At 42.7% G+C, this 25,143-nt stretch overlaps 2 protein-coding genes across 2 annotated transcripts; one reads left to right on the forward strand and one right to left on the reverse strand.

The window, feature by feature from the left end:
• Positions 1-20: 20 nt before the first annotated feature.
• RSAD2 (radical S-adenosyl methionine domain containing 2) lies at positions 21-8,697 on the reverse strand. The gene is made up of 6 exons (XM_074861623.1): positions 8,289-8,697; positions 7,925-8,086; positions 7,243-7,472; positions 5,788-5,937; positions 3,835-3,867; positions 21-3,283 (listed from the first exon to the last, which is right to left on the reverse strand). Exons 1-6 carry the CDS (start codon positions 8,659-8,661, stop codon positions 3,119-3,121), a joined length of 1,113 nt encoding a protein of 370 aa, XP_074717724.1. The 5' UTR covers positions 8,662-8,697; the 3' UTR covers positions 21-3,118.
• Positions 8,698-17,739: 9,042 nt separating this feature from the next.
• Positions 17,740-24,069, forward strand: CMPK2 (cytidine/uridine monophosphate kinase 2). Its single transcript, XM_074861624.1, has 5 exons — positions 17,740-18,121; positions 18,436-18,550; positions 19,325-19,526; positions 20,679-20,912; positions 22,681-24,069. Exons 1-5 carry the CDS (start codon positions 18,026-18,028, stop codon positions 22,799-22,801), a joined length of 768 nt encoding a protein of 255 aa, XP_074717725.1. The 5' UTR covers positions 17,740-18,025; the 3' UTR covers positions 22,802-24,069.
• Positions 24,070-25,143: the final 1,074 nt, after the last annotated feature.

Consider the following 25,143-nt stretch of genomic DNA (forward strand, 5'->3'; position numbering starts at 1 on the left):
AAAATAAATTAGAGGCAAACTTAAGAAAATAGAAACATTTATTGAAACGTGCGACATCCTCATGTAAAATACTTAGCACTAATTATGTACCAGTATCATTTAAAAATTCATAATTTGTAACATTCAAATATATCAGCATCCTTCACACTGAAGACATCTTAAAATGCATTTAAACAACAGTTTTACTCATTACCCAAGGTATATTCATAATTTTAACTGAAGTCATTCTCACAAATGCTTGTTCTCTACAAATTTTACAAATACGAACACCTGCATAATGCTAGTAGACTACAGTGTAAGTTCCTTCCCAATTCAGCATCTTTAGCAAGTGCTTAGCTGCAGTTATGAGATTACATGTGAAAATACAATTAAGCGTATCTGTGTTTATAGGACTTAAATTTAAATCCTGACTCTCCAGGGTCACAATGTACATGTAATCTCTAAGCCTGGGAGTAGCCCTATTGAATTCAGTACTATTTTCCTAGTTCCATGCTGAAAGTTAGGCCCATCTACAGAATGAAAGCCTAAAGTCCATTTCTGGTCCAATGTGAACTGTGTTTATAGATTTTTTTTTTTTTTTTTAAAAAAAAGGTTAATCAAACTGTAGCCAAAAAAATTTTTGAGATTTTACACAAAAATTAATTTTGCATATGAAAATACCAATTCATTAATTTCAATGATTGTCTGTCAAACTACACAACTGGCATTTCCTTTGCAAAGAGTATCACACAAAGCAAAAACTTTTTCTTAACTGTGCATGGTAGCAAAAGGTGATGTAAAATCCTTAAGATTTTAAGAATGTAAGAATTTAGAACCTTCTGATAAAGCTATCTTCAGTGCCTTTACATTATTTACCGGATTTTCACGTTTTCAGCTCCAGTTTGTTTATCCTGCAGCTTCCTCCGTAGGCACAGAGGATCTCTTGCAGCAAAAGAATAGCCATTTACAGAGTAACATGCAAAGCCAAGAATGGCAGGATTTCTGGATCTGAATGGGAGTTTGTGTACCTCACATCTGCGTGCTGTGATACAGCTGGCATTTTCTGCAGAAGCAGCAAGCTGGTAGATTTACTGGTACATTGATGCACTAAATCTTTCCCCATGCTGGGACTGAGCCAGCAGCAAAGGAAAATGCTTCTTTTCTATCATGCAGTGTAGATGCTGAGGAAGAGGCTAGATTTAACATTTGAGCAATGGGAATGCAGAGGAAGTCAAACCCCACAGTTACATAAATTTGCGCTGCCCATAGTTGCTACTCAGGCAGAACTCCAACTGAGGTCAGCGAAACAGCTGCCAAAAAGACTGTGGGGTTAATGTGTGTGGGCCACATTTTGAATGTCACTTAGTATTAATACAAGAAAAAAAAATACTGAAATGTAAGTGTCTAGGAAGTGTGCGATTGCAAAATACAAAGAGACAAAAGAGCACCACTGAGACAGTATACTTACAGTTAGAATAGTAAAAATAGAAACCAAAGGAATTATAAATGGAAACATTTTCACAGTGTATTCAGAAATGCACCTTCCTTTGTTCAGAAGTAGCAGCTCCTACTTAAAGGCTTTCCCCTTCAACTCTGAAGATGCATTAGGCAAGTGCAAAACATTTCTCTTGAAAAACTCTTTAAAAAAATCAACTAGTGTTATCAGAAAAATGAAAGAATGTGTAATTGCAGCTCCCAACTACTGCAAATATTTAAGAATGTGTGAGACAGTCCAGGCATTGAGTTCAATGGACAGGACGAATGAGTAGTGTCACTTGTGCTTTGTGCAATGCTCATCCCCATGCCCTTCATACAGAGCTTTGCAGGGGTGGGGGGGATGGGACTAGTTAAATTTGGAGAACTGCAATTATAATGCCATAACAATTGCCAGAAAACCAAGAACAAGGGCAGCATGTTAGATTATTGTTTTTTCAGGGGGTTTTGACTTTTCTCTATTTTATGTTGATGCTGCCAGCTCTTAAAATCACAAAACCCAATTAATTTCACGTAATACCTGCACATTTGTAACCAGCAAGCAAGAATGATTCCTGAGCCAAGCAAGGTTATGTGATATATGAACTTTGTTGTTCGTAATTCCATGGCTTAGCAAAATAAAAAAACCATGTGAATAACACAGCCTGAATGCAACAGAAGAAACATGTTAGGTGTGTCACATAGCATTAATTAATTTCAGAAGGAATCTCATCAAAACTGTATGTACGGGGAGAGAAAAACATGACAAATAATAAATCAGTATTTGCAATTAAAAGGAAAATGGAGGAAGTTATTAATAAAATGCAAACATTATTTTCACTGTAAATAGTTGTTAGAACTAAGGCCATTGCCAGTGTGAAATAAGAAGTTACTTGTCATTGGGTAAAATGCACTTTTATGTTTTAGGACAAATATAATATTCATTCATGACTAAAAATACGTTCTCAAAGAAAATTATATCCCTCCACATTTTTGCAAATATCACGTGTGTGTATGGAGGAGAGGGAGAAGAACAACAGACGATTTTACAGTTAACTCTTAAAGAATGAAAATTGCCAATTTTTTCATCTTGATTTCCTTTTAAATATATTATTGCAGATAATGATTCCTAGATTCTGACCTTCTATTACCCCTGAAAAAGGCAGGGGCTGCTTCCACAGGACTGCCAGCTGGCCCTCTTGTGATCTAGTGAGGAACTGCAATTCACCTGTCCATAGAAAGAGGCAGAATACGTTCCCTGATAAGAGTTTCCACTCATCCATCATTACAGCTGTTTATAATGAGAGATTGGGGTGGTCTTTGATTTGTTTTCTGGCATGCACACTTATGTACTATCTTAAAACTCCTTTCTGAGTGACATTATGTAATTGGTTTGACCTTAAATCCTTCATATAATGGACTAGAAAGTTGATTTCAGAGATCTATTTATATGAAGGCTCTGAAGGTACTTGGTAACGTTCAACCAATCAATAGATAAGAACATAATCTACGTTCTAAAAACGTATAACACATTCACATATAGAGTTACACTGAATATCAGTCTGTACACCAAGTGTAGTTTAAAGCATTAGATACGTATATATACGCACATATATACACACCATTTTCTTTACATAATGCACCTGCCCTAACTCAGTATATGGAGTTACCAGTCCAATTTCATGTCTGCTTTACTCCACACATACTTTCCTCCTCTTTTTAGGAACATCTTTTCATCAAATCCACTGAATTTTATAGCTGCTTGTACACCAACATCTAGGATAGACTTGGAAGGCTCTTTCCGTCCCTTTCTGCAGTTTAGAAAACGCATCTGGAACATCAATAGATAAGACATTAGAAAATCAATTTGTAAAAGCTTAATTTTTCTACAGTGTTAAACAAGCTGTGCTGCAATCCCACAAAAGCCTATGTAAGTGCATGAACAGTTTCACTGTAGTCCTTAGAAGGCTCAGAAGCTCAGGTTAGACACACTGACACATTTTAGCAGGAACAAAGCCACACCATAATTCCTGAAGATTAAGTGTTTGCTCTTCAGTTGCATGTAAACTAAGTAGGCTTTTTGAAACTTAACGTTCAAGACTTTTAAATTAAAGAAAACCAGAAAAGATGCCCTGCAAAGATACACATCTATACTTTTAAGATTTGTGATGCAATGATTATACATGCAACCTGATGGCAACTCCTCCCTAGGTCATACTTATATTCAAGTTCTCAGTATGTCTGATGGCAAGAAATCACGTCTATTCCTTGTACTTCATGGTAAAATTATTGTATAGAATGCACAGTAAATTGAATTGGTTTTCACTGTGGTATACATACATATATTAGCATATAAATACCAAGTATCAAACAAAGACTTACATATTCATCCAGAATGAGGTACGAATCTCTCATCTGTAATAGATAAAAAGAAAAAACTAAATTAATATAGAAACCAAAATTCCATTCTAGTGAAAAACTGAGGCTGAAACAAACAACTATACATTCAAAGCCTGATCCAAATCTTTAATAAAAACAGGTAGTGTCTTAACACTGTTTCAGGGAGCTTGGATCGAATTTATAGAAATAAATGACAGGATTACTAGCATGATTTAATAAATGAATAAACCAGTAATCCTTGGAATATGACCTCTCAAACATCTAACTGAAATGTGGATGCCCAACTGGATAAAGGCATTTTAAATAATATCCAAGTTTTCTATTACCTTCTGCACTAGCAGAACTTACACTGGTTTGCATACTGTAATGATCTTTAAGGTCCCTTCCAACCTAAACCATTCTATGATTCTATGATTATGTCATTTTCCAAAATAAATTACATGACCATTTAAGCTGGGGTGTTTAATTATCACCCCAGCAGACAAAGGTGTTCTCCCAGCAGACAAAGGTGTTCTCCCAGCAGACAAAGGTCTTCTCCCAGCTCAAAAAGCTCTCAGGTCTGCACCAAGAAATAGGCCAACAGCTGAAATAAGACATGTTTGCTCAGCTAACTGGGCATCTCCTACATGATCCTCCCTAATATTCTCTGGGTAGCTGGAGCTTGCAGCTGTGTAGAACAGGAAATCTGGTCAATTTGGTGTCCACCTTTCACACAGGTTTAACAGAAATCAGAAACAGTCTTCCAGAACCAAACCTACTAAGGGAAGTATACTCTTTTTTTGTAGGACTTCTTACATGGAACAAAATGTAGAAACAGTTCTGGGTTCTCATCTAATACACCTTCTCTGATGAGTACTCTCTCCCACCAAATGCCTTAAACACTAGACTGCACAGTCCTACTTCTATGTCTTACACAGTAAAGGCAACCCAGTCTTCTCACTTGAGCTCTCTATACATTAAGAAGTAAACTGTAAATGGAGAGTCTTAAACTGTGGAGAGGAAAAGGAACACGAGATGGGATTTATAAGGCATTCCTGAACTTGGTTCAACTTAGTATCTCCTCACTCAGTTCATAAACTTTTTTAACAGTGAGTCTTCAAACTCTCCTCATGCCAATGTATAGGGTCTCTAGGGATCTTACAAAATGTCCTGAGCTCCACCCTTAGGCACTAAAGTCCTTTACTTGAGCCATTGTAATCTGGATGGCAGCTCATCAAGTTAACTGCTGGGCTCTGAAGTCTGCTTGTGAATAAAGAGCCTGAATGTGCAGTCCAAAGGAGTTCAGACAGACAGTGTTAAAATTGTGACTTTATTGAGGGAGGGAGTACCCAGTAAGATGTGTCAGGCAAAAATACTAGTTCTTGTTCCTCGATGCTCAATATAATCCTGACTGGGATGGTATCTTACTTCATGCAGGTCAATGACACTGCCATAGGGTAACATCATGGTGAATCTCTATTAGAAAACTATGCTTAGAGTATGAAGCGCATTTACACTAACATTCAACCTTTTGAGGATCTTGTGCCCTGGTGGGGAAGAGAGCTATTCAGTTCCAAAGGGCTTAATTATGGTTTAGTTCACCATTCAGCTATGGAAAAATCAAGTTTCTCCAGTTCCCGTGCTGATACTTTATACATCCATCTCACTGAGCAGAAGCCCACACGACACTGTGAGAGGACTCCCGGTGGTTTCCACAGGACTGGGATTAATGAGTTTTTACTCTTCTGTTAATAACTTAGTGCCCAGTAAAAAGCCTTAAAATTAAAAACCTTGGCTTCCACCGTAACAAAACTGGTTGCTGACAATGTTGTACTGTACCTCTTCTAAGCCAATACTAATAGAGAAAGTGTTAATTGCCATGAAAGTTTCTAGTTCCTTTCCATCTTTCCAACTTTATTTGAAAATAAAGTTACAAAAGGACAGGTTCAATTTTACCTTCTGATTAGATTCAGGTACCAAACAGGAGACATCTTTGTGGCGATCCAGGAATTGTTCAAAGTCTTCATCGCTGATAACAAATTTCTCTGCTTCTCTCAGGGCATCCTCACCAGTGTTCTCCCCTTCGATGAGCAGGCACTGGAATACCTGAAGACAGAAGGCACCCGGTTAAGATTTTATGTTTTCACTTGCCTTGAGTATAAGAGACTGTCACCATGACAAAAACCTTCAGTTGTCTCAGTAGCAATGTCTTTAATTTTTCTGTCAGTGGAGCCACACTGACACAAATTGTGATAAGTGAATACTACACGAAAGGCACGGTGCAGATTTATTTTTAGCAAATTAACATTACATAGTTCTAAATGTAACTATACAGTCATGGTTCCTGATCAGGTTTTCACAGAAATCTTAACTGTTCTGGTCTTAATAAGGTATTTGAGCTATAATCAAAGCTCAAATATGCTTTTGATTGAATCTCAAACAGTATGGCTGTATTATAAATATCAGTAAGTGCTATGTACAACGCAGACTATCAACTCAATCTTTATTCTTAAAGATTTTAACCTGATCGGTGACTGTAAGTTTAACTAGCTTCAGATGATCACAGAAAAGACAGGGATGACTCCCCAGAAACAAAATATAATAGTTTGTCTATTTAAGAGCGTCTTCCAAAGGCCAAGTCCTCAAATACATTCAGAATAGATTTTGGGGGAAAAATGATGCCTTTGCCATGAACAAGCTCTGTAACCCTGCTAAGAAAGTAGGCCAGGAAGCTTGATAAAATATTAAAATGTATGTCATATTTTCCTTACACTCCTTTAGTAGGACCAAGATTTCACTTGCAGTGATATTTTTTCCCTGGGAAATCATGTGTGTATACCAATTTCCATGAAACAAATAATGAGAAATTATTCCACAAGTTCTCCCATATCTGTAAGTCACATTATCCATCTTCAAACTGATAACATAATGTATTTAATAAACTTTCAGTAGAAAATATCATACTATATGCACCTAGCCACTAATACTCTATAACAGAACATTGATGTCTAATGTACACTTACATATTGCTAATGATATATTAACTCTAATGTATCACTCTACACTAACTTTTCCTCATTTTGTCTACACTATGACACATTTTCAAATGTTAAAGACCTTCTATCTTGTTTTTAATATCGTAAAAAAAATAGATCTAATTATACTGAAATGGTAATTTCCTGTAAATATCACAACAAGAAAGATTCTTGACATGTTGGGTTCCATTTAAATGCAGAAAGAGACAGAATGTGTCTCAATACCATGTAACACTGACAAGAAGTCAGCTAGCACTAGCCTCAGCTGGAGCCGGAAATCTGCCTGAGGTCACTAGAGGTTCAGACAACTCCAGGACTTCACTTCGCTATCACTTTTCTCTGAACAGGAAACCCATGCTATACACTACTTTCTTACCTTCCAGCGCACGGGATTGAGTGCCTTGATCTGCTCATTCATATCTTCCTCAACATTAAATCTGTTGATCACTGAATTTATTTTGAAAGCAACAGCATACTCTCGGCACCACTGTCTCAGTTTATGCAGATTTTCCACATGGTTCTTGTTTCCTTGACCACGGCCAATTAAAACGTTGACATCCTCATCAAAACTATCACATGAAATTGCCAGAATGTCTAAATATTCACCTGAAAACAATTTTTAAAATTGATTAATATTCAGTCTCTCAGGTAAAAGCTGGCAGGACCCTTGCCCACTTTCACTTCCTTGTGATCTGTCACAAAGTGCCATGTAAATACAGTTCTGTGGAGTTATCACATCAACCACAAAAGCCACAGCAGCAGCAGCAGCAGCAAAACGCCTATTTTGTGTGTGCGTGTGTGTCCTCAGCATTATGGAGATAGTCTCAGCTATTATTTTATTATACTATTATACCAAAGAGGCAGTAGTACAAACTGCCTATGTTCACAACATACAATTAACAATATTTCACTGGTATTTACGTTTGGTTTGTGTTTACAGTAAATGAACGCCTCACCAACCACCTCCCACTTGCACCAAAAACCGTCTCTCGGTGAGGTTGCCCCGAGGAGGCTCCCAAACCCGCCAGTGCTTCTGGTGCGCGCTGGTTTTCCCTTACCGTACTTCTTGAACCACCGCTCTCTAATCAGGCTGCCGTTGCTAACAATGCTGACACTTGGCAGCTTCAACTCCTGCTTGCAAAACTGGACCAGTTTGCCTACAAATTCGCCTCTGTCCTGAAGAAACGGTTCTCCTCCCGAGAAATTTATTTTCTCCATTCCTAGAAAAGGACCAAAGGAAGATGCTGTGAACCTCTGCCTGCCTATTGCCGGCTCCTCCCGCACGCTGTCTCCTCCCGACTGCAGCGCTAGCGGGGGACACCGCTCGCCAAAACTTCTTCGACGCCACTTGGTCCTGGCGGGACGCGGCCGCCGCGCATCCCCCCGGTCGGGCTCCCACTGGCCGCCCTCCGCGGGACTCACCCGCCTCCTTGAGCATCGCCAGCCCCCGCTTGGCCTCCTCCAGGGGCAGCACGAAGGAGGTCTTGGCCGTGTGGAAGCAGAAGCCGCACTTGTAGTTGCACTGCCGGGTGAAGTGGTAATTGACGCTGGTGGGCGTCGGGGACGCGTCGTCCCGCTCCCGCCGGGGTCCCGCCGGGGCGGCGGGGCTGGGGGCCGAGACCCGCCGCCGGCCGGGCAGGGGCAGGGGCAGGGGCAGGGGCAGGGGCAGGGGCAGGGGCAGGGGCAGGGAGAGGGGCGCTAGGCTCCAGCACAGCGCGCCCAGCCGCCCGCGCAGCGCCGCCAGCACCGCCCGCGCCACCGCCAGCGGCAGCCGGACCAGCAAGCCCAGGGGCATGGCTCGGCTCGGCTCGGCTCGGCTCGGCTCGGCTCGGCTCGGCTCGGCTCGGCTCGGCTCGGCGGGATGCGCTGCCGTTCACTTGGACCCGCTTGGGCTCAGTTCGGCTCGACTTGCTCTGGCTGGGCTCGGTTCGACTGGTCGCGGCTCGGCTGGGCTCGGTTCGACTAGAGTAGACTCGGCTGGACCCGGCTCGGCTCGCAAACCGCAGCTAGGCGCCCGGCGCTCCGCGCTTAAGAGCGCGGCGGCCCCTCCAGACACGCCCCGCCCCGCCGGAGCGCGGGGAAGCGCTCGGTTTCGTTTTCCTTTCCCGCAGAAGAGAAACTTGGCACCGAGCCGCGGGGCCTGGCTCTCTCTTTTTCCCTCCTCCCCCATGCCCCCCCGCCCCCCAACCCGGATTCTGGGCCGGGCCATCCCGAAAACCTCCGGCGGCCCGGGGCCGGTAGCTGTTCAGCACCTGCGGACCCCATCGATGTGTGTGGGCTCAGTGGCTTCAGTTCTTCTGGTCAAAACCGGCGTGACTCGTGAAACGGGGAAAGCTGAGCTTGTATAACTGCGCTGCATCCTTCCCAGAGACAGCCATGAGCTACTGTAAATTTAAACAAGTTTGCATTGCAGAGCACTCCAGGTTAGGGAGCCTGATGACTTCAGATTCATGAAAAGGAAGTACTTGAAGGTTCTTTAATTCTTGGTCTCCAATACTGCCTAAAGCACCTCAAGCAAAGCTACTGCACCAAGTTGAATATAAGGTTAGTCTTAACAACAGAAAAAGTTGGCAGCTGCCTGAAGTGACATGTTGGCAGGGCAGATGGCTGCCCCTCATGGTAACACCGGGAGAGACTGGGACCAAGCTGCCAATTCCCATATTCACAGAATCATAGAATGGCTTGGGTTGGAAGGGACCTTAAAGATCAGTCTAGTTCCAATCCCCCTGCCATGGGCAAGGACACCTTCCACTAGATCAGGTTGCTCAAAGCCCCGTCCAACCTGGCCTTGAACACTTCCAGGGATGGGGCATCCACAACTTCTCTGGGCAACCTGTTCCAGTGCCTCACCACCCTGACCATGAAGAACTTCTTCCTTACATCTAAATCCACTCTCTTTCAGTTTAAAGCCATTATCCCTTGTCCTATCATTACATGACCTTGTCAAAAGTTCCTCTCCAGCTTTCTTGTAGGTCCCTTTTAGGTACTGGAAGGCTACTGTAAGGTCTCCTTGGAGACTTCTCTTCTCCAGGCTGAACAACTCCAACTCTCTCAGCTTGTCCTACATAAGGGAGGTGCTCCAGCCCCCTAATCATCTTTGTAGCCCTCCTCTGGACTTGCTCCAGCAGGTTCCTGTCCTCTTATGTTGGGGGCCCCAGAGCTGGACGCTGTACTCCAGGTGGGGTCTCATGAGAGTGGAGCAGAGGAGAAGAATCACCTCCCTCGACCTGCTGGTCATGCTTCTTTGGATGCAGCCCAGGATACGGTTGGCTTTCTGGGCTGCAAGTGCACATTGTTGGGTCAGGTTGAGCTTCTTGTCAACTAACACTCCAAGCCCTTCTTTGCAGGGCTGCTCTCAATCCATTCGCCACCCACCTGTATTTGTGCTTGGGATTGCCCTGACACGTGTGCAGGACTTGGCCTTGCTGAACTTCATGAGGCCCACTTCTCAAGCCTGTCAAGGTCTCTCTGGATTCCTCAATTCCTCAGTGGCACAACAGCTATTGCTGGAGAAGGAGCACCTCCATCATAGCACCAGTTGCTATGTGCAGTCCTCCAGTGTGTCTAGACACACCAAGAGGTCCTCTACAGCTTTTCAGCTTCATACTGCCAAGTGATGTTGGTCCTCATTCTTGCATGGGCAGTTTAGTGTTGCCCCTGCTGACAAGATAGAGAGCCATACTCAAATCTCAACACCTACCAACTGCATGTTGGCTATGGCAGGCTTAAATTGGAGCTTCATTCACTTCCATTGACCTGCCAGAACTGCTGATATAGCAGTCTTGCCCTCATGTTGACTTCCTTTTTTTTCCCTTGAAAAAGAGTTAGGAGAACTAGCATCATCCTGTTTGCAAATTTTAATGGGAAAGAAAACCTACTTGTGAATAAAAAGTGCTTCCTTTATGTTAATTAATACTGTCATTTGCTATCCATAAATTCCCATCACCTTTCCTTCACTTTCCTAGAGATGATCTACTGGATCAATAATGTCTGGATCAGTGAATAACAGGGCTTCAGGTTTTCCCCTTCAGCCAGTTTTTATTCTTATCTCTATCAGCTGTTACTTGCTGGAGGCTTCTTGCTGTGCTTAGCCCCAGTAATACCACCTCACAAATGTATTGCTGCAGCATAATGGGAAACATCTCAGTTCCTGAGGCTTTCCAAAATCAGATCTTGTCAGCAGAGACTATTTCCGTGAGTTACCTTGGGATGAATTATCCATGTGCCCTTCCAGTTTCTTGAGGTTTACATAAGACACAAGCTTAAGGATGAAAGCAGGATTTTCTAATGAAGTAGAGGGTTTGTTGATCACAAACCTGAACATGGAATTGTGAAAGAAGTAAGAAAAGACAGTGCAAGTTTAGACTGAAACTGGACATCAAAGTTGCTCCATGGTTGTTTCAGTGTTTCAATTAATTTGGAGAAGTCTGGTACACTGTTTCCCCCTTGCTCCATACATCCCTTCTGCTTCACGTTAGGAACTCTATCCCATTTCATATCTTCTCTGGATCCAATCCAAATTCCTTTCTCACCTCATTGCTATCTTTTGTTCATGTCAAATTGAGCCAATGTAGATATAGGGAGTACAGCCTTTCTCTCTCCTTTGAGGTGGAAAACTTTTACTAAGTGTTCTGGTTTAGCCAGGATAGGGTTAAGTTTCCCCAGCAGTGGGGGGGAGCTCTAGCCGGGTTATTCAGATACCATGCGGATGTCACATCCGGGCGCCCAAGTGGGATGGTCCGTTAACACGTGTGTTATGCCATCGCGCATCTCACTGCTGTATTGGTAGATATTTTGCTCTGTTCATTATTATTATTGTTACTGTTATTGTTATTGTTGTTGTTTGTTGTGTTGCTGTTGCTCTGTTGTATTAAACCTCCCCTTATCTCAGCCCCGGGGCTTTGCATTTCACTCCCTTTGTGGGGGAGGGGCAGCGGCCATGTGGTCTCAGACCCCGGCAGGGATTAAACCACCACACTAAGGATAAAGGTAAGCATAAGATCTTGAAGAGAAATGCAACACTTCAAATTGTGCATCTCAAGAAATATTCTGTGTTGTGTCTGAGTATATATGTGTGTCTGTATATATATATGTATGATTGCCACCAAGCTCACGATTTCTGCATATAGCTTTGCATAGAGATCTTACTGTTAAACTATCATTTAGCTCACCTTGTCTCAGAAACTTCCCTGACCTTCTAAAGTTTGAGAATTGTAGAAGATCCACTGAGACTGGCACAATGGCCTTGACCTATTGCAGCCTCAGCCCTGATCTCATTGACTAGTGCCTCAGCTGGATAGAAAAATTAGGTTCGAAATACTTCATTTCCAAAATCAGTAAAAAATCCTTGATGATTACCAATTTCTCTTAACACAAGACTTAGATCTGATACACAAACACTCCAAAAACATGTCAGAAGATTGTTGCTCAGTGAATCAGTAAACAAAAACTTTACCACTTCCTTTGAAAGGGAAGATCTCTGTTCCAAGGAAAAAAACATGCAGAGAACCTAACACTCAAGCTTACTCAAGACTTTCCATTCTCTGTCATTTTATCTATGCTTTCATAGAAAATGACAGCTATAAAAGCTGTGTCCATTTTTTGCCTCAACTAAGTATGTTTGCAGATGTCACTCTCTGCGTTACTGAAAAGCCCCACAGAGTAAACCGGGATGTCCTAGCAGCAACAAGGAAGATGTTCCACATTTTAGTTCCCAAACTGTTGTGGCTCACAGACTCTATGGTGAGACCTACCAGAAACACAATGTGCATTTTTATACACTAGCTTTGGATCTACAAGAAATGTTGCAAGCAAGAAATGTAATGAAATTTTCTGTCCTGGAGCCTTCTAGAAGAGGCTCAGGAAAGCATGATGTTCTTTGAAAGCAGTAGAAAGTCTGATTCCTTCCCTTTCTTTCTTAAGGAAGTCATTTTACAGTCGTATGATGGAGTCCCAGTACTCAAAATGTTTCAGTTCTACAAATCTGCACCAGAAAAACTTTTAAAGATAAATACAATTTTTCAAAAATTAGTCAATAATGTTATTAATGGTGCACTGGATGATACATAGGTACACAACTAGCATGGAAGAATCCAACTGGATAAACATGGATAACACGGTTGTGCTCCCTAGTTGCTAGGAAAGCAAAACTTTTAAACAATGGTATATTATTTATCCAAATAATGTATTTTTATTTATTTAAATAAAGAGATTGCTTTCTCCAGTGTGTCTAGTTGGCAGTTCCAGTCAAACAGTATCTTGCTAAGGAAAGCAAATTACTGACATGTAATGGCCTCAAGTTGCGCCAAGGAAGGTTTAGACTGGAAGCATTTCTTTACAGAGCGGGTTGTTAGGTGTTTGAATGGGCTGCCCAGGGAGGTGATGGAGTCCCCATCCCTGGAGGTGTTTAAGAGTAGGGTCGACATAGCGCTGAGGGATATGGTGTAGTTGGGAACTGTTAATGTTGAGTTGATGGTTGGACTGGATGATCTTCAAGGTCTTTTCCAACCTAGACAATGCTGTGATTCTGTGATTCTGTGACATATGCCAGTAACATTGTGCTGGATTTGTGTGGTGGGGTTTTTGGTAGTGGGTGAGGGGGCTACATTGGTGGCCCCTGTGAGAAGCTTCTCAAAGCTCCCCTGGCTCCAAGTCACCCGCCTTTGGCCAAGGCCGAGCCAATTAGCAATGGTGGCCACGCCTCTGCGGTAACGTCTTTAAGAAGGGGGTGGAGACTTGTGAGGAGGACTTATGAGAAGGACACCTGTGTGAACACCAAGGTCAGTGGAAAGCAGAAGGAGGAAGGGGGAGAGGTGCGCTGGAGCAGAGAGTATCCCGTGGTGAGACACCAGGGCCGCCTCCACTGCCAGCCATGGAGGTTCACAGTGGAGCAGAGATTCCCCTGTGGCCTGTGGAGGACCCCACACCAGAGCAGGCGGCTGTGCTTAAAGGAGGTCTGGGACTCTGTGGAAAGAAGAAGCCCTTCCCTGTTGTAGTTCGGCACTGGGAGGATTGCAAAACATGGGGGTGACCCACGCTGGAGCTTCTTGAGAGGAATGCATCCTGTGGAGAGGACTCACGACAGAAGTAGTTTGTTGAGGACTGTCTCCCACGAGGGGGACTCCACGTGGAGCAGGTGAAAGAATGCAGAGGAAGGCTTCCTCCCTCCTCGCAGGAAGAAGTGGCAGGACTGACCACACCCCCCCATCCCTTGTCCCCTGCGCTGCTGGGAGGAGGAGGTAGAGATATCGGGGACAAAACTGAGCCCAGAAAGAAGGGAGGGGTGGGGGGAGGTGTTTTTAAGATGTGGTAACGCTTCTCACTGTCCTATTTTGTCTGCTAAGTGTTGTTGTCATTAGTGTTTTGAATTAAAGTGATGCTTTTTGTTTCCTTCCCCTAACAAGCCTGTCTTTTGCCTATAGTCATAACGGGTGAGCTACTCCTCCCTGTCCTTATCTTGATTCCTGAGCCTTTTGCTTCATTTTCTCCTTCCCAGCGCTGGGGGGGAAGGGGTGAATGAACAGCTGTGTGGTGCTCAGTTGTCCTCAGGGCTCAAACCATGACAAACATAAATAAGGTTAAAGAAAGAACCGTTATCATGTTACCTGTGAGGACCAGAAATGGTCCAAGGACATCCAGGCAAGTCGCACAATGGCAGATGTCATTTTAGCATTTGATAAATGTATTTCTTCTTGTTCCACTCCCAGCTGGAATTGGTGTCTTCTCCATTGTATCTGCAGCACCATAAATGGGGTTCTGTTAAGGACCTTGTACTTGCAGTGACTCATCCCTCCTTGGGATGCACAAATCCAAGGGGTGCCACTGAAATTACAAAATAGAGAGTTAAAACCCACATGCCATCAAGTTATGGAACACATGAAACACATAATATAGACACAGATTTGGCACATTTGAAAGATGTCTACCATGAGCCCTTAATGGCATGTATGTGATCTGCAGCTCAGGAAGTATTTGAACAGATGACTCCCAGAATCTGGGAAAAGATGTGAGAAGGATCCTTCTGTGTCCTTTCCATACTCTTCTCCAAACATCTGGCACTGGCCACTGTCATGGGCAGAAGAGGAGGGCCTGACACTATACTAACTTCTGTGATCTTATGATCTTACCTGCACACCTTTTATCTTTACTGCAGGGCCCTTTACTGGTGTCCTTTAAAGTTTATTCTGCATGAAAATACATATATTCTATTTGTGTGTATTTTACATACCTATGTATTGTATGGGCCTTCGACTTATGTAATTCCTTGTGTCTCAGACAGCTGTTTATCTACATTATAGGACTGTGCACTCAGATAAATTTTTAAAGTTACAGATTGATTTATTTGCAGTTTTTTTCTTCTTTTTCCAGTTCATGTGGATCAAAAAGTTTTTGAATGGTTATATGGCTTCTTGTGTCTGTATCTCTTTCCTATACCTACATACAAGTACAGTGGGCCCTCGAAGATGTGAAGAGGCTCCAGAACAGTGTTTTTCACATAATTAGCACATTTGCTCTTCAACATCATTTCATGTTATACAGAAGACAAAATTATAAAGGTCCTTGTGAAGAAACTGAAAAATAATTTCCATAAGATAATTTCAAAACAGATTCATACTCTCTACACTGATTTTACATACAAAGAGCTGTCTTGGACATAAAAGGCAACTCTCTTTTCCTACATTTTTTGCTGAACTCTTTGTGTATAATCTGATGAGAAAGACCTAAAATCTTGTAAGAAGATACTTTTAAGTAATTAGCCAGGAGGACAGACATCACACGCCTATTATAAATGATCTTATAAGCATATTATAAATGAAGAAAGATGCACCACCAATTAAGCTCAGGAATGCTTGTAAACAGTTGTATCAAGGCCATGGGAGGGGAAAAGGGAAAATGAAAGTAAGCTCTTTCCATTTAGTCAGCAGGGAGGGGAAAGGAAACAGTGGCATCAGGAAAACAGGAAAACAGAAGAGCAAGGAGCCAGATAAGTCAGTGATGAAGACAGACAGCTTTTCAAGGGCTTTTGAAGCGAAATTTATCTGCAAGTCAACTGGACATCAAAAAAATGAATTAACAGAAAATTGGCAGATAAGCTTCAGTGTAGATAAAGAAAAGAAAGAAAAAATAGCCGAAACCTTGTATACCTAATGCTGAGCTCAGTAGTACCACTTTCATCTCAGGAAAGAGATCTTGGAGTCACTGCTGTTACCCCTCTGAAATCATTGGCTCTGTGGGAAGCAGCAGCAAAAAAAGTGAACAAAAATCTTAGTATCATCCAGAAAAGTATTGAGAGCAAGGCAGATGGCATTAGTTTGCTGCTCTGTGAAACATGTAACCATACCTTGACTAGTGACACAGTTCAGGTCTCCGTGCCTTGGCAGGACTTCAGCAGAGTTAAAGAAGTTATCCCTGTATCTAAATGATCAAGGGGATGGAAGCAGCTGCCTTACAAGAGATTTAGTCTCTCATTTCTGACATGAAAAAGCTGAAGGGGAAATCTGAGTGAGCTTTACAAAATCATGAAGGTGATAAGCCGAATGTTGATCTGTTATTCACCAAAGTCAGTAATATTATTAGAAGGGGCACTTGTTGAAGGTAGGATATGAGTTTAAAACTTATAAAATAAAATTGTTTTTATGCAACAGGTCCATTGCTGGAATTTGAGACCATGGGGGTTTGTGGAGGTAGACTGTATTGCGAAGTCAAAAAGAGATTTAGACAGATGTATGAGCAAGGGTCCATAAATAGGTGCTAAAAGGAAGAGGTGAGGATGTGCTGTCTAACATACCTAATTTGGTAACTGTGAATGCTGGAGGAACATGAGGACTAGGAGAAGGGATCACAGATAAGCCAGGCTTATGCACAGCATGTCATTCTGCCAGATAAAATATTGAGTGAGAAGAGCCAATAGTCTGACTCAGTAGTGCATATTATTATGTTCTTAAAATTACCATGTATTGGCTTCTTGTATAATGAACCATGTTGTACCCTGTGTCTTCTGGCATCCATACCCAGCCATAGCCATGTGTTTGAGTGATGTGGAATGACGCAAGAATTCTTAGGTATGAAAAAGGGTGCATTTTGCCTGAAAAAGCTAGTTTGGGTACTTGCTGCTGAGACTGTATTGCAGAGCCTCCAAGGCTGTGTTCCCAGTTCCTGCTCTGGCCCAGCCTTCCACCAGCTTCCTCAGCATAGGCAGCTTCCAACTAGTAGAGCTGATCTCAAGCTAACTGATACTGCCTACCAGCTGCTCCCCTCTCCCTGCAGATGCGCTAAGCAAAAGATATTTGTGCAGCTGACCAGATGAAGACATCAAGTTTCTGAGGAATTTCTTGTAGAGTGTAGTTGCTTGTAGAGTATGTTTCCGAAGATGCATCAGAAGCTTAACTTTAAATTTCTCTAAGTGGCAGTTTTCCCAACTATTGAAAGGGAGAAGCAGGATTCTGCAGAGGTGCAGGTTGACCTACATTTCAAGTTACATCTTTTGAAAAATCCACATTTTGGGCAACATTACTCATAGCAGCTGACATGAAACTAAATAAGTGTTATAGCTATTTGCGGTGCTTCTAGTTCCTGCCCCTGAGCTGGTGAAAGCTGAAATTGGCCATCACAAAGTTACGAAAACACCGCAGGTTTGTAAAAGTCCGTTTTACTTCCCAAATGATTTGAATCCGTTGGCCTTGTTATCAAAGGCACTGAGTGAAAAAATAACGGGGTTAAGTTACCAACATGCCCTGGACAGCTTGGTGCTACTTGGGCACTGAAACACAGCAAACCAGTTCGATTTGTTTTATGACTTGCTCGTCTCTTTGGGCCGATTCCAAGCAGCAGAGTGTTATTTGTGACCTTGGTTTTTTTTTTTTTTTTCTTTTTTTCGGGGGGGGGAGGGGCAGACCGATCCAGAGACTAAGACCTTCTTTTTCACTTTCACTTCCAGCCCATCCACTCACAGAGCATTTCCCGCGGAGGCCAAGCCCGCTCACTCCAGTGCCACTCCAGCGGGGGGGTGGGGGGAGGCAGAAAACCCTCCCCTCCGAGGCGCAGCCCTCGTTCCCCGCGGACAGGCGCTTTCCCGGCCGGTGGGGCTGGTTTCGTTTCCCGCTGGCTCCGCCGCCGCCCGCCCCTCTCCGCGCTGCTGCCGGCCCCGGCTCCGGGCGGCGATGCTGCGGCGCTGCGCCGCGGGGCCGCCGGGCCCCGGGTCTCCCCGCCGCGTCCTGCCGCCCGCCGCACCCGCCGTCCGCGCCCGCCTGCGGGAGGTGAGCGCCGGCGGGGCCGCGGTGTGCGGAAGTGCGGGGGGTGAGCGCCGGCGGGGCCGCAGGGTGCGGGGCCGCGGGGTGCGGAGGTGCGGGAGTGCGGAGGGTGAGCGGGGTGCGGGGCCGCGGGGTGCGGAGGTGGAGTGCGGGGGGTGAGAGCCGGCGGGGCCGCGGGGTGCGGGGCCGCGGGGGTGCGGAGGTGCGGGGTGCGGGGGTGCGGTGCAGCGGTGCCCGCGATCGGCTCTTCCAGGCTCAGCGGCCGGCGGGCGGCAGCCTGGCCGGCGGGCGGGTGTGAGGGGCCGCATCTCTCGCTGCAGTGCGCGGCGCGTATCCCGGAGGCTGGAGCCCTACTCGACCTGCTGGAGAAATGTCCTGAGCACCAGAAGAAGGGGGGTTTTCCCGTCGTAGTTTTTGAGGGGCTGGATGCCACAGGTAAGAGCAATGGACGGTTGAAGAATCGCACATGAGAAATTGTTGGAAACAGCAACAGCCTTCAGCCAGGCGTGAGGCTTAAAAATTCAAAAAATCCTGGAAACCTGTGACAAATTTGAAAGAATCAGTAGTTATAAATACCAGTCCATCTTCTCTTACTTGTAGAAGATCAAACGGCCTATGCTAATTTTCATTCAGTGGATGAATTCCTTATCTATGTAAACGAAAGAATACAAAGAGTAGAGTACTGAAAATTAAATTTCTTGTGCAGATTATAAAACATACTTTTACCAGAGAGTTTTCAAATAAATGAACTGAAGCAGTGGTAGTCTTGGAAACTGGCAGCAGTCTGTCTCAGAGAGAAGTACAAGTTGCCTCTGAATAACTTTGTTTTCTGACTTTTCAGTTAAAGAGGACTGAAAATTCCCTCTAAAAAGAAAGTACTGGGTGACAGCATGTCAACATCCACATGAACTGTGACCTAGAAAAATATTATAAATGGGTATGTAGAGAAATTGCCATACATTTAATGCATTTAAAGGAGTGAAGACTGAAAGCTGGCAAGAGGGAGGGGCGGAAGGCCCTCGGAGTAGGAAGTGCAACCAGACATAATCATTTCCCACTGAAAACCTTATGACAAGATACTCAGGTTACATAGTCAGGTGTCAGAACATGTGCTCCAAGTGAACAGGTAGAAGCATTTTCCAGTTTTTAAAACTCAGTTATATCTGATATACAATATAACAAATGTTTCCTCCTCTAAATGGAATGCAGGCAAAACCACTGTAACCCAGTCTGTTAAGGACACCCTCAATGGCATTCTGCTAAGTTCCCCACCAGCTTGCATCAGCCAGTGGAGGACAATATTTGATGATGAGCCAGCACCCGTTAAAAGAGCATTTTATGCTGCGGGCAACTACATTCTTGCTTCAGAAATAGCAAAAGCATCCACTCAGGCACCGGTGATCATAGACAGGTTTGTATATTTAAGAAGTCATCTTAACGTCAGTGCTATCATACAGTTGTTCAGTGTTATAAACAGAAGTTGTCAATGACAGTCTCTAGGATTCTTATTTTTTTCTCTTTTTTTTTTTTTTTGGAAGTGCTACTTTGCAGATAGTCAGATAAATAGTAATTACTCTAAAGAGTAATACTTATGATAACAGTAAGATGGGGGACTTCCATCAGTGTGATAGTCATAACTGTCTTTAGGACACCTGAAAAGTTGTACATCTTCAGTTAGGAATAGTGGAGGTATGGGCTGTGGAGCCTGAGCCAAACCAGGGCTCTGTGACAAACCTGAGGAGAATCAGGGCTGCTGATCATGTCTGTCTGTAAGATGGGTCTGGGATACAGGCGGATTAGAATGACCGAGTTTTAGGTAGACTAACTCTTTGAGGATATAAAGCCAGAAATATGCTTCCCACTTTTTTGGTTTTGTTTATATATTTCTTATTTTCACTAATGTAGGCAGCTTTCAGTATTACTCTTAATAAAGAAAGTCTAGATGCACTTTGAAAGCCCTGGCTTGTTTCAGTAGATGTACTGTACCTCCCCCCACAACACGCATACACAGTTGTTTGCATGTGTGTGAATGCTGTTTTTAACCAGCCTCAAAACCACTGAAATGTATAAAATACAGTGACTTATAGTGGTGGGAACGTTAAATGCAAGTGAAATGCACAACTGTTAAAATCTGTCTTCATTCACATGTGGTTGAAGACTGCACTTTCTCTACTGTATGTTGCATGAAGTAGAATGGGAACTACAAAAAAGGAACTCAAGAGTATTGGATTTTGACTTATAATGTCTGTTCTTTTGACCTCTCTCATTATATGAGAAGACTTTTTTGTGATAGGATTATTTGGAACAAAGTTTGCATAATGTGTAGCTTCTGCCATATGTTTTAATTAAAAATTCACAGTAATTCTGCATATTGTGTTGAGTATTAGCACTCTGTTAAGAAATAATGGATAGCACAGAACTGTTCTTTACATTTCCCTTCAAAATCACAGTGTCACCTACCTTGTCATTATTGCAGTTGTTACAGCGACACCTGTCTCCTATATTACCTAAGAATTAGTGTCCTCTTTAAAATTTCTCTCTTCATTCTGTATTTTCCTGACAGATATTGGCACAGCACAGCTGCCTACACAATTGCCACTGAAATAAATGGGAAAGTCCAGGATCTTCCACCGGCTAACGACAAGGTGTACCAGTGGCCTGAGGATCTGCTTAAACCCGATCTTGTTCTTCTCCTGACTGTTGACCCTGAGGAACGAGTTCAGAGACTTCAGCGTCGGGGGCTGGAGAAAACAAAGGAGGAAGCTGAGCTGGAAGCTAATAGCTTGTTTCGCCAAAGGTACACTTTAGTGAGGGATAAGAGGATGGAGGCAGTCTTGGCTCCTGTGGGGTCAGTAGCAAATGTCCCACTCACTGGGACAAGGTTTTCCTATGTCTAAGCTTTTGGGTTAGGTTTTTTTTGGAAAGCGTTCATGGCTGACAAGGAGAGTAAATTCTGTCACTTCCAACTGAAATTGTTTGAAAGCTGAAGTTGAAGAGCTTCATTCTCCTGCAAAGGAGTTTTGAGTTAAAATACTTGTATTTTGCTACTTGCTGCTTTTATTGTAGCACTTTTCTCATTGAGGTCATGAAGGAGAGAGACCTAAAAATTCCAGAACTGGGAGGCAAGAAGTTGAAACACACAGCTTCCCCAGAAAAGTCTGGAATTGAGCTCCAGATTAAGAGAATAAAATTTAGATCTTCTTTTGTAGATGTTTTTAGTTGTGCTAAGTCTCTCAGGTCCCAGTATAGTCAATACATTCAATGGAGCCTTCAAAGTGATTCAGCTCACCACCTGCTTGGAACCCAGTGATCTAAGCATAAGTATCTAGAGCCATTTGATATGGTCTGAGACATCTACATGAAGCTGGCAGATGTGATGCAGAACCTGTGGACACTTTCTGGTCCAGCAGCTGGAAGCTAAAAGAGATAGTCCAGAGAATCTCAAGCAGTACTAGATACATTTGCTTAAACAACTGAATTGCACCTTAGGTATCCGACTTCAGGGTGTGCTGAATTGCTGTCTAGACTCTGCCTAATGTATTGATTAGATTATCACTGTCTGCAGTGGAAACTTAAATACCTAGTGCTCATGTAGATACCTCAGTTATAGACACTTGAATGTCAGTGTCCGTATCTACAAATTGCAAAGCTGAAATCTACCTGTAGGGTTTTAACATCGCTGGTGATGATATACCTTAAAAATATCCACTGCTTAATTCTGACAGAAACTCTGTGCGGACACACAGTTTATATAGTGGAACCTGGAGAGGGATGGGTGAGCTAGGGAACATGCTCTGCCATTTAAGAATCTTGCATGTTCTAATTCTGTTACTTCTTATTTCTGTCAGAAAGCCTTTGGTTATTTCTACTTGTTAATTATGTCAACCTGGATGTGAGAACATCCAGAATCTTGCTTGATTCATCTTATGACTTGTGGCCTGAATGTTTGGTATTATTAATTGTGGGGGCATAGAAAATGATATTCACATTCTCACAGGCTAAGTGTGGAAGAGTTCTGCATTATGAGAAGGCTCATAGTCTAAGCAAGGAGGTATTCATCCTGTATTTCATCCCATTATTTCTCGGTTAGCAGAGCTGATCAGAGGAAAGGGTTGAACGATGGGTCAACTCTGTAATCCAGTAACTCAAAGCTGAGATCAGTCAGTGAGCACACCTGCACAATGCCTTGCCATATAGTTCAGAGACACCTTAGCAGGCTCTGAATAAATTAATTCAGGTGTTAGAAGCAGGCTGTCCACTGTATTGCTATACCAGACTGTATCCAGTGCAAAGCTGTAAAGAAGGAAATACTTTAATGTCATGCCATGTGAATATGGATAGAGCTCTGGGAATCAATGTCAAGGAAACTATGCCCTTTGAGGTTCATATTGTAATAGTTACTATGAGTTTATTGCTCTTTGCAATAGATTTCATTCTTAGCTTCATATTAGATTTTTTTTCCTTTGTCTCTGCAGTGTGAACACTTTCTCCCAAGACTGATGACTAATGCCATTTCATATCCCTGTAATTTGAAGTTTCATTTCTCTTGTTTTGTTTTTAAATAGAGTTGAAGAGTCCTACAGAAGGATGGTGAATCCTGCATGCCAAGAGGTTGATGCCAGCCCCTCCAAGGAAGAAGTTCTCAAGACAGTGCTACAGCTAATTAAGAAACACTGTGCTTTGTGAAAGCAACTTTTGTGTAATAGCACTTAAAAGATAATTTTTAGTGCACTTAAAAGATGCTTTTTATTGCCCCTATTGTTTTGGTACCTGAAAATGCCATTATGTGTTTCATCCCACGGAATAATCTTCTCTTTCTTCTGTCAAGAGTGATCTGTGCAGGTTATCTGTTTCACTGCTGCCTACTGTACTTTTCTGTATAAGGCAAAATACTACGCACATGTTATTCAACAGTCTTAGTAAAGCCACAACATACTATGGTACGAAGTGCCTCAAAGTGCTCCCTGTCACTGTGACATTTCAAGACACTATCATGTTGCATCTTCATCACCAGGAGAACCTGTTCCTGCATCTGTTGTGTACCAGATTGCACTGGACTGCAGCAGGAGCATTAGATGCCCAAGGAGAGGCTGAAATGTCATCCAACAGTAAAACAATAAAATAATCATAACATTTAGGAACAGACAATCGAGTGGCCCAGTGTTGTTTACTGGACTAGAGGATGAGTAGCTGCTGCTGTGATAGGCATCCTGGAAAAAATGTGTCGTAAGTGAGGGCCAGTGCGCATCTAGGCTTCTAAGTAATAAAGTCCAAGCCTGTCAACATATGCAACTGAAATACCAATTCATTTTAGAGGGAAACAGGAGAATGCTGGCATGTTAGAAACAGAGACCTGAGAATAACCTGAAATTAAATTATAAATGATTGCTAAAATACTTTTGAACAAAACATTTTCTCTATCCTATTAATATTTGTTAATGTGTATTTGTGTTCTTTTAAGAGAATGTGAAATGAAAAATTGCTGAGAATCTGAGGAATGGGAATGATTGTACCTTTTCACCTTTTCTTTCTTGTGTGGGTTTTTGCACATGTTGAATGTGAAAGGAGTCTACCATCAAGACTTCAGCTCTGCAAAGACTTATTTTTATGTACATTAGTTACACTATTGTTACTGCTAAATGTAAAACTAAATACATGGATAAGCCTTTGTGGGGTCAGAAATGAACTGCAGATCCAGAAAGAACATAACTAAAATGTAAATTTGATTTAAAGCACTATTTTTGCTTCTCTGTGTTAAGCAAGTGCAATTATCAATGAATCTGTCCTGTAAATAAAAATGTACTCAGTAGTGCAGTTCCTATATCCAATCTGTATATGCAAGATATTCATATGATGGAAAGAAAAACTTCTAAAACTAGATTTTATTCATTCACTGTTTAATGTTTGTGAGTATATGCAATTAATATAATACATTTATACATATTAGTAATATACTCTCTTGTATTTGGTGTATTATTTGCATAACAGTAGCCTTGGGATTTGCCATACATGCAGACAGAAAATACATTGTTCTAGGTGCTCCACTTTAGAAATTCTGAAATATTCAAGTATTCAGTCCTGGAAATTCACATATAGGGGGCATCACTGCACATGGGTAATTAGGGTAAAAGCAGTGTGCTTGCCCTAAACATTGTGTAGCCTTAGCTTTTCCAGGTTAGAAATCAGTTGAGCTGAGAAACACCACTGAATGCCTTTTCTCCTTATGCAAACTTGCACATGAAGCCAAACATGAGGCATGGTTTTTAATGTTGAGTTCTTAAAAGTATAGGTTTGTATTTAAAAGAGCATTGATAATATATATGCAACGAGTGGCATCAGACACTATTAATTGCACACATGCAGTACATATTCATAGTCCATGTTTTTCTTTAACCCAAAGTTGCTTAGGCAGATGAGCAGAACAGCAAAGCAAGGCAGACCAAACTAATGTTCCGTTTCTCATGTCTTTGTTAGAATTAAAGGTCGTCAAGAGGTTGTGTGCCACATGCAGGATGTTGGTGTGCATAATCACTCCCATACTTCCCATTTCTGCCACATTTTTGTCCACAGTGTCTAAAAAGACTGCACTACTACTTTAATTTACATTTATAACAAATGTAGAGGTTTGTCGCTGGCTGCTGAAACGCAGGCAGGTCTGAGAGAGGAGCAGGAGGAATACACAAATGCTGGCTCTTGTACACCCAGCGAGAGCATCACCTGCTTCATGTGTTAGAAACTGTTTTGCTGGCAGTTTGATGGCCACAAGAGGTCAGAATTTTGGCTTCAGTGCTTAAAAGATCTGAAGCTCCAAGTATTTCCATGCAGATTCAGAAACTTAGGCTGTTTCTTGGTAGGTAAGACCGATTTTCTGCAGTTTTGGAGTGCGATCGTTGTGTAAAACTGGGAGATCAGCCCATGACACAGCGCTGGCCTGTGGCCATCAGCCTCTGTCAGTCCCAAGCGTGGTCAGCCCCTGGAGCATCTCTGATTATCTGCAGCCAGCGCGTCCTGGAGGCCAGGAATTTGCT

Source organism: Strix uralensis, chromosome 3 (assembly GCF_047716275.1).
Source record: "Strix uralensis isolate ZFMK-TIS-50842 chromosome 3, bStrUra1, whole genome shotgun sequence".
NCBI classification, from domain to species: domain Eukaryota; kingdom Metazoa; phylum Chordata; class Aves; order Strigiformes; family Strigidae; genus Strix; species Strix uralensis.